The 9,518-nt window shown below is 45.7% G+C and overlaps 1 protein-coding gene across 2 annotated transcripts in view; it reads left to right on the top strand.

Annotated features, from left to right (window-relative positions):
* The window catches only part of Got2 (glutamic-oxaloacetic transaminase 2), a 21,871-nt gene extending 12,834 nt beyond the window's left edge, over nt 1-9,037 (top strand). For both annotated transcript variants that reach the window (XM_008834243.3, XM_029564090.1), the window contains exons 4-10: nt 459-518; nt 1,005-1,166; nt 1,333-1,437; nt 2,871-3,021; nt 4,148-4,313; nt 7,131-7,281; nt 7,892-9,037. In XM_008834243.3, coding sequence (XP_008832465.1) covers nt 459-518; nt 1,005-1,166; nt 1,333-1,437; nt 2,871-3,021; nt 4,148-4,313; nt 7,131-7,281; nt 7,892-8,014 — 918 coding nt within the window. In that variant the 3' untranslated portion in view covers nt 8,015-9,037. The remainder of the gene's footprint in view (nt 1-458; nt 519-1,004; nt 1,167-1,332; nt 1,438-2,870; nt 3,022-4,147; nt 4,314-7,130; nt 7,282-7,891) is intronic.
* Nucleotides 9,038-9,518: the final 481 nt, after the last annotated feature.

The following is a 9,518-nucleotide window of genomic DNA, read 5'->3' as shown; positions in this document are numbered from 1 at the left end:
GCCACCACACCCAGCTTCTCCAGCCTTTTTTAAAATATATTGTGTATGTGTAAATATTGGGAAGGAATTTTTGTATCCTAAAATTTTCCATGTAACACAGATGATACTAACAAGCTGTAAAGAATTTACTTTTAGGGGCTTACAAGATGGTTCCGAGGGAAAGTGCTTGTTGCATAAGCCTGACAACCTGAGTTCAATCCCTTGAACCCATATAAAGATGGAAGGAGAGAGCTGACTATACAGATATTCTCTGCCCTCCACACGTGTGCCATGGGACATACTTACCCCTCACACACATATATGCACACACACACACACACACACACAATAAGAAAGGGAGGGAGAGAGAGAGAGAGAGAGAGAGAGAGAGAGAGAGAGAGAGAGAGAGTGAACCCACGTCTAACGTGCAAAGGTACCATTTGAACAAGGCAGATTGAATCTGGGTGTCTCTCCTGCAGTTTGTCACTGTGCAGACCATTTCTGGAACTGGAGCTTTAAGGATCGGAGCCAGTTTTTTGGTGAGTGGAACTCCTTGAGGACAGAGGTTTAAGTTAAGGATGACAGGACTTCCTATTCTGTGTATGACTACCAACGCAGCCTCAGGCTTCCTCTTTCCACAGAGCTGGCAAGTTTCTTGTTGCCTGCTGAAAGAAAGCAAGCACTATGGAGAAATTACAAGGGAGATGTAATAAATTCAGTGTATCAAGCCCATATTGTATCAGGGAGCATTTGTATTTCAACTTACTCAGTCCCTGTAAGGGAAGTTCCATTAACCCATTTTTACAAATTAAAAACATGAGGCCCACACAGGTCTTTGCTGCACAGCCAGGATAACTGTCAGAGCCTAGCTTCCAACCCAGGCATCTTGCTGCTGACTCAGTACTGTCAACCACAGAGAAAAGCCGAGTGTCAGTAGGAAAAAAATGTTCTCTCAGGAAAACACACTAACGTTTTTTGGCCTCTCTTTTCTTCATTTTCCCATTCCCTTTCATCCCATCTTTTAGCAAAGATTTTTTAAGTTCAGCAGAGATGTGTATCTTCCCAAACCATCCTGGGGAAATCACACACCCATCTTCAGGGATGCCGGCATGCAGCTACAAGGCTATCGGTACTATGACCCCAAGACCTGTGGATTTGACTTCACAGGAGCCTTAGAGGACATCTCAGTAAGTGTGGCTTTCCAGGAGGAGGGGCAAGGAACATGTGACTTGATTTCCCAGCTGGTTCATTGTCTGACTAGGAATACAGGGGAGTGCTAGTTCCCAGGTCTCTTTGTCACTTCTCAACTTTAAAACTGTAAAGCAAAATTTTCTGGGTTGTTAATCTCTTTAGAAAATCCCAGAACAAAGTGTTCTCCTCCTGCATGCCTGTGCTCACAACCCCACGGGAGTGGACCCTCGGCCAGAGCAGTGGAAGGAAATAGCGACGTTGGTGAAGGTAAGGAGGATGACTGGATTGGTGACAGTTCTGGCTAGTCACTGGTCTTAACAGTAACAGTTGATTAATCTTGAGCCTGTCCCAAATCCATTCATGGATAAGCTCCTAGGAAGGGACTTCTGTTTGCAAAATTAGCAGTTCTATAATTGATGGTACATGCACTGTTTGAAAATAACTTTCATTCTTCAACCCAGATGTGATAAGTTCTGATAAAACTTACCAAAGCTTGTCATTGGTACAACAGCTGCACTGGCTCCAGGAGCTCCGCTGGTGGTGCCTACTTTTGTCCTGGTTGGTGGCTAGCTACACGCTCATCTTTTTAAACACTTTTTCATGACTCCTCCTTTTATTACCCTTTCCCTTGGTGCCCTAGTGTATTTTTCTGTTGCTGTGGTAAAACACTGACCAGAAGCAACTTGGGGAAGAAAAGTGTTTATTTGACTTACAGGGTACAGCCCATCAGCAAGGGAAGCCAGGGCAGGAGCTCAAGGATCAAAAGGAGTGACCGTGGAAGAGCATCACTTACTGGCTTGCTCAGCTAGCTTCTTTATACAGCCCAGGTCTGGGGATGTACTGCCTATCAAGGGCTGATCTATCCCACATCAGTCAGCAATCAAGAAAATGCCCCACAGATATGGCCACAGGCCAATCTGATGGAGGAAATGCCTTGTTTGAGGTTCCTTTTTCCCAGGTGTTTTAAGTTGACAACGAAGATTAGCCATCAGATTGGTCATTGGCTTTTCTCTCAGAGGAGCTGGCTGTGATAGAAGACAGCTAGCTAAAATTCCTACGGAGAACATTATTCCTGTCATCCTCTGCCCCTATTTCTACTACTTCTGTCGAATCTCAGCTAAAGACAGAATGAGACAGTGGAGCAGCAGTGTGAGAGAGCAGTTTCAGGATAGGGTGGTTCTCAGGGTCATCCATCCTGTGAAGCCCTGTATAGGACTGATTCATTAAAAATGCTAATGCTGGTCCCATGGCAACTAAACCACAAATACTGTTCCAGACCACTGTGGGCCTGAGAGTGCCTCCTGCTCCACTAATCAGTGTTCTCAGCACATGGAGATTGACAGTCTCCTTTCTTGGTGTCTTTGGTCTTTTTTTGAGACAAGGTCTCCCTGTAGCCAACAGCTGGCCTTGGTCTCACAGAGCTCTGCCTGCTTCTGCCTCCCAAGTGCTGGGACTAAAGGTGTATGCCACCATGCCTGACATCTTGGTGTCTTTTGAGGAACTGTATCCATCAAAGTAAAAAATTAAAAAATACATTGATAACTCTGGAATTCAGACATCTTCCCTACTGCCATCTGGGGAGAAACTGCTGGCTATGTCTGGTGAGACAGACATGGTTCCTCATAGGTATGCACAGGGAGCCAACCTAGGGCACCTGGAGGCCACCCGCCTCAAACTCTGGTCCTCTTGTTCCTTCCCAGAAAAAGAACCTCTTTGCATTCTTTGACATGGCTTACCAAGGCTTTGCCAGTGGTGATGGCGACAAGGATGCCTGGGCTGTGCGCCACTTCATCGAACAGGGCATTAACGTTTGCCTCTGCCAGTCATACGCCAAGAACATGGGCCTTTATGGTATGTTGGAGGACCCAGTGTGTAATGTGTTCCCATGAGCCCAAAGAAGAAATGGGGGAGCGTGCCAAAAAAGCTGAGAATTTGGGGGGGGGGGGCTGTATATGTGCGCCATGTGCCTGCATGTGTGTTCCATGTAGTCTTCCTTTACCCAGAGAGAAAAGATACAGTGGATTTCCCTAGCCATATCTTCTTTAGTGTCCTTAAATTCCTCCAGCAAAGAAAACTGGTTATTTCTCTAAACAAAACAACTGATACAGGAGCCAAGAAAATAGGTACAACTGGGTGCAGTGGCACACGCCTTTGATCCCAGCACTCAGGAGGCAGAGGCAGGTAGATCTCTGAGTTCGAGGCCAACCTGATTAACATAACAAGTTCCAGGCCAGCCAGGGCCACGTGAGACCCTATCTTGGAAGGAAGGAAAGAATAAGGGAGGGAGGGGAGGGAGAGAAGGAGAGAGAGGGGAAGAGGGAGGAAGGGAGGGAAGGAGGGAAGGGAATCAATACATTAAGAAAAGATCCAGAGCCTCTAAGATGGCTCAGCAGATAAAGGTGATTGCTGCCAAATCTGATGACCTGAGTTCAATCTCAAGTAGAGGGAGAAAACCAACTCCCCCAAGTTGTCCTCTGACCGTCATGTGTACATGATGGTGCACCCCTCACTCCCTAAAACCCAAATGCAATAAAATAATAAATGTTTAAAAAGAGGTCCTGATGGCCGGGCATGGTGGTGCACGTCTTTAATCCCAGCACTTGGGAGGCAGAGTTCAAAGCCAGCCTGGTCTACATAGTGAGTTCCAGGACAGCTGGGGCTACAGGGAGACCCTGTCTCAAAAAGACCAAAAAAAAAAAAGAGGTCCTGGGTACTCTTGAGCACTTTCTTTGTGTCGTGCCTCACAACCCCATTCTGGTTATTTAAAAACACTTTGTTTATAGCAGGGCAGGTAGCTCATGACTATAACCCATTATTCTGGAGGCTGAGACAGAACGATCACCTCCAGTTCCAGGCCAGCCTGGGCTCTCAAAACAAAAGTTACTGTTTGGTCCTTCTGATAGGAACAGATAATGTGTAACAATTTGAATCATGACTTGTTTTGCATGTTAGAAGACAAGATCTACTGTCTTTTCAGGTGAGCGAGTGGGAGCCTTCACTATGGTCTGCAAGGACGCGGATGAAGCCAAAAGGGTAGAGTCACAGCTGAAGATCCTGATCCGACCCATGTATTCCAACCCTCCTCTCAATGGGGCCCGAATCGCCTCTACGATCCTGACCTCCCCTGATCTGCGAAAGCAATGGTAAAGCTTGCTTGCCACTCCCAGGCCATCTAGTACTGCACAGTTCCCCATGTGGAAGGGGGAGAAGTTGGCACAAATAAGTTGGTATTCCCCACAAATGACACGTAATGCACATGTATATATAAATGAAAACTCTTGGTTTATTGAAACAAGGTCTGGCTGGATAGCCTAGGATGGCCTTGAACTTGTGATCCTCCTGCTTCAGCCTTCTAAGTGCTGGATGACAGTCATGTCCTACCACACCTGGAGAGAGAGAGAGAGAGAGATTTTTTCTGACAGTTTGGAAGAGAGAAAAAATTAATTGAACCCTTTCCTACTATAACCTGATTTTTTTCCTTGTCCATTGCCCTGAGCTGTAACACTATTGCATACGTATTTGCAGGATTGATTGGAGTTTTGTCACTTAGGGTTGAACTAAGCTGGGATGGGATATAGCTCAGTGGCATAATGTTCACCTCACCTGGGCGAAGCTGTCAATTCAGGGAGAGGACAGTGGGGGGTAGCGGTGGGAGAAAGGCCAGGAGTGGTGGTGACACATGTCCATGATCCTAACACTCAGACTAAAGCAGAAGGATTACCGAGTGTGATGCTAGCCTGAGCTACAGAGCAAGATCCAGGCCATTGAGGGCTACATATCAAGATTCTATCTCAAAATATTAATTATTATAACAAGCTTTTGTTTGTGGCATTGCTGGGGACCTAGAGCCTTGTACATCCTAGGCAGGTGATCTACCACCAAGTTATACCCCAAGACTTTTTTCATTTTTTATTTTGAGATCTTTTATTTTTTGTGTATGAGTGTTTTGTCTATATACATATATATGTATATGTATGTGTATATGTATATGCATATGTGCCTGATGCCTGTGGAGGCCAGAAGACAGTGTCAGATCGCCTGGAACCAGAGTTAGCCACCATGTGGGTGCTGGAAACCAAACCCAGGTCCTCTGGAAGAACAGCCAGTGCTTTTAACCTCAGTCATCTCTCTAGCCCCACCCTACCTTTTATTTTGAGGCAGTGTCTCACTCAGTCACCCTGATTGACCTTGAACTCTGTAGCCCAGACAGACCTTCCTGTCTTCCTGCCTCAACCTCCCCAAGTAGCTATACTATGGGCTCAGCTCATTTTAAGCTTTTCAAGGGTTGTTTTTATTATTGTATTCCCTGGTAATTATGAAGATTTCTTTTTTAGTGTATATACTTCAGTATACATTGAGAGACTCTAGTGCATAGAGTTGGACAGTGTAGGGTAGACCACAGTATAAGAGAAAAGGGCTTTTTTTCTCAAAGAAATGAAGAGGGCAGAGAGGTCTGCTTGAGAAAAGGCACATGCTGCACCATGCCTTGTGCAATGTATAAAAAATACCAAGGGATGAAAATACTGAATGGAGAACCAGGTGCAAGCCTAGCACTTGGCAGCTAGAGACAGGAAGACCAGCCTTGTCTACAAAGTGAGTTTGAGGCCATCCTGGGCTACATGAGGCCCTGCCTCAAAAAACAAACAGAAAATACTGAGTGTTCAGAGAATTACCAAAGGCAGTAAAGCTGAGCGAGTGGGGCCTGCCAGGAAGCACCTTGGTTGATATTATAGAAAATTGGCACTTGATTCTTTGGGCACAGGGAGGGTGGCAGGGTTTTGCTGAGGTAGCAGTGTACGTAAGTCACATGTTCTGTCCCTTTAGGACACAGGCCTCAGAGTGAATGAAGCTGGATGGCCACAGTGCCAAAAATTGAAACTCCAAAGCCACTCAAAGGCCAGGAGCAACTCAGCTCCAGCTAGGAGTTACCCTGCTATTAGAGTGCTGCTGCTGCCCCTCCTCTTCCTCCTCCTCCTCTTCTTCCTCTTTTTCCTCCTCTTCCTCTTCCCCTTCTTCTTCCTCATCCTTTTCTTCTTTCTCCTCCTTTTCTAACAAGGTCTCACATGGATTGCCCAGGCTCATCTCAAACTCAAAACAATCCACTTGCCTCAGCTTCCTGAGTGCTAGAATTATAGGTATTCGCCACTATACCCACTGAATCAAATTAAGACATTATTTAGGATTTAGTTGGCACTTATAACCTCTGATACAGCCTGCGTGACATTGTTGTAGAGACATTAGATTCTAAGGAGAGAGAAGGTTCAACACCAGGGCAATAAACATTGTCTTTCAATGGTCCAGTTGGTGAGAGCCAGTGAAATGAATTTCCCACAGAACCATGAGAATCAATTGTAAGGGTTGGTACTGAGAAAAGGGAAGACCATTCCAAATCAAGCTAGCTGAGCTGGATGTGCACAGGATTGCCTTCTCCAGTCCCCAGACAGCATTAGCCCCTTTCCCTGTAGCCCTCTCTGCCCAGCACTGTTCTGTTTTACATAGAACACAGTTGGTTGTTTGCAGGTTTGGCCTCTAACCTTTTACAGACAATGATGGTGTCTTGGTCCCCAGCACCTCACATACATATGACTCATTGTGTGTTCACAGTGCATTGTCTTCATTGTGAAGGCAGGAAGTTTATTCTGCCGTGTTAAAAAGTAAGTTCATGGTCTACTGTTCAATGTACACACAGCCTTAGTCTTCCTAAGTTTTCAAATGAAACTTTACTTTCCCAAATATTCAAATATGTTAACTATAATAGTTGCTTATCAAAATACTCTTGTCTTACAAAACAGGACACTAAAAAAATAGCTTTTTCCACCAGTCACTGACAATGTGTGACCCAATTAAGGATAAAGAATAAAGTCATTCCGGAGAGGAACTCAAGGAAAGCAAAACGCTGTGACCCCTGGCTTATGTGTTGGTGCTTGACCAGGATGAGACACCCCTCTGGTTCCTTTCAGGTTGCAAGAAGTAAAAGGCATGGCCGACCGCATCATTAGCATGAGGACCCAACTGGTCTCCAACCTCAAGAAGGAGGGCTCCTCCCACAACTGGCAGCACATCACCGACCAGATTGGCATGTTCTGTTTCACTGGCCTAAAGCCTGAGCAAGTGAGTAGGCTGATTCTCCACAGCCAACTAGTAGATCTGTCCTAGCAAACCAGACTTCCTCATAGGCCACCACCTATTCAAGGTTTCCCTGACAACAGTTAATTTAGAGCCCTTTCAGGTAAAGGTGCTATAGGGTATTCTGTTGTTTTGGGTTTTGTTATGAGATCACTTCTCCTTATGTTGCCCAAGGTGGTCACTCCCAAGCTCAAAGTGTGCCTCCCACCTTAGCCTGTAGCTGGGACTGCAGGCAGTGTAGCCTAACCTATTCATTCTTCTCTCCCCCTAAACTCTCCTCTCAAGACAGGGTCTCACTATGTAGCCCTGGCTGGTCTGGAACCAGGTTGGCCTCAGGCTTGCAGAGATCTATCTCTCTCTGTCTCCAGAGTGCTGGGATTAAAGGCGTGTACCAACACATCCAGCTCCCATCATCCTACTTTAAAATAACTTTCTATTCTTTTTCTATTCTTTTATTCTAACAAGACATACTAAATTCTGACCTTAAGTGAGAAATAGAGCTCTATTTTAAATTTCTCTATTTTAACAAGTTAGCTATTGTGCCATGCCAGGGCTGGGGAAATTCCCACTGGAAGAAGTCCTCTCCTCTCTGCAGGTGGAACGGCTGACCAAAGAGTTCTCCATCTACATGACAAAGGATGGCCGAATCTCTGTGGCAGGGGTCACTTCTGGCAATGTGGGCTACCTTGCCCATGCCATTCACCAGGTCACCAAGTAATTTCCTGGGTACGAGGAGCCAGAGACAACCTTTCCTTCATTCAGCCTTTGCTCTTGTGAGATTCACGTGCAGGATGAGGGAGGGTGGATGGTGGTGAGTGGATCATTTCTTTCAACTACAGTGCATAACACTCAGCGATTTGAGCGTGTTCCTCCGAGAAGAATGTGGGGTAAAGTAGGGCAGAGGCCTCCACGCTGGAGTCTGGAACTTTGTTGGCTTTAAACCAAACTCTCCCTCATCCTTCTGTCTCCAACCTTTCTGAAAGAGTTTACATGACAAGAAAGTCACAACACCAAAATCAAAACCTGTCATTCATGACATTGCAATATTTCAGAAGCTTTAACTGAAGCATCATATGGTGTCAGGGGCTCCTCTGTGGATCCAGCTGAGACAGCTCATATTAGAGGCTCTGAGAGGAACAACCTAGTTCTGTCATTAACAGTCGTCCTCGTGTCTATCCTCCCGGTACAGAGCAACTGTATCAGCAGTCCACAATACAGAAATCATGCTTTATAAAAACCAACAAATCTGTTGCCACTGCAGCAAGAAAAATAATAGATGTCTTATCTTGGCTTAGTTAACAGGAGAAAGAAGGCTATCTCTTGTCATGCTGTTCTATAGCCTAGATTTTCACCCCATTCTGCTGTTTGACCGTCAGCCCCACCCTATCAGGATTTAGTTAAGAATGGAGAGCCTAGTTTTCTGCTCAGCTCTCCCTTCTCAGCCAAGAGCCTCGGAGAGTGGGCGCCTGCACTTTATTTCAGTGTCCTCTTCAGTGATTACTTGGCTCCTCTTTGACGGGGCCTCTGCCCAGCTGGACCTCTTCATTCATCCTGGCTGCAAAGCCCGTCTCCTCACGTGAGTCAGGCAGAACGGGGTAGAATCAGAAGGAGATATTCTGAGGTTCATGCGCTGCTAGCCTGGCTCAGACCATACCCTTTGGGAAGATAACCACCATCTGCTCTAATCTGTAGATTTACTACCGCCTGGTTTCTCTGTTACAATAAAATCATGTAGATCCAACTACTGTCTATTTTTCTACTTAATGAGAGGAGTAGGGGTAGAAGTATGTTCCCTAAATCTAGAGGCATATCCAGCTGACTCTGGGCTGAAAGATGTTATTAGCCATTCCAGTCCCAACTGGAGGTACATCTCATTCTTCATCTTCCCATTCAGCTGCTCCAGTCCAAAGGTGATGGCAATGCAGGTTGAATTTCTCAGACTTCAGGAGACAAGAGAATTTCCCCAAGAGATGGAAGGGATGGAGGGGCAGAGAGGAAGGGCTAGACTCCAAATTTCTAAAGAGGCAGTGGTTAAATAAAGAGTGACATGAGCTGGATCTAGGATGATCATTGGTCACCAACCTTCATCACCATAAAGGAACAGTAGGGAAGCAGGGGGCACTGTGGCCTAAAAAGCCCAAGGTTGCAGGTCATAAGTTTTAGAAAAATGGAAATCCTAATTTGGGGGAGAGGTGAGCAGGGAACTTTAGGACTTTATTCTG

Source organism: Nannospalax galili, unplaced genomic scaffold, assembly GCF_000622305.1.
Source record: "Nannospalax galili isolate Female #2095 unplaced genomic scaffold, S.galili_v1.0 scaffold716, whole genome shotgun sequence".
NCBI lineage: Eukaryota > Metazoa > Chordata > Mammalia > Rodentia > Spalacidae > Nannospalax > Nannospalax galili.
The sequence above is the reverse complement of the archived record's forward strand: the minus strand, read 5'-3'. Positions and strand labels throughout refer to the sequence as shown.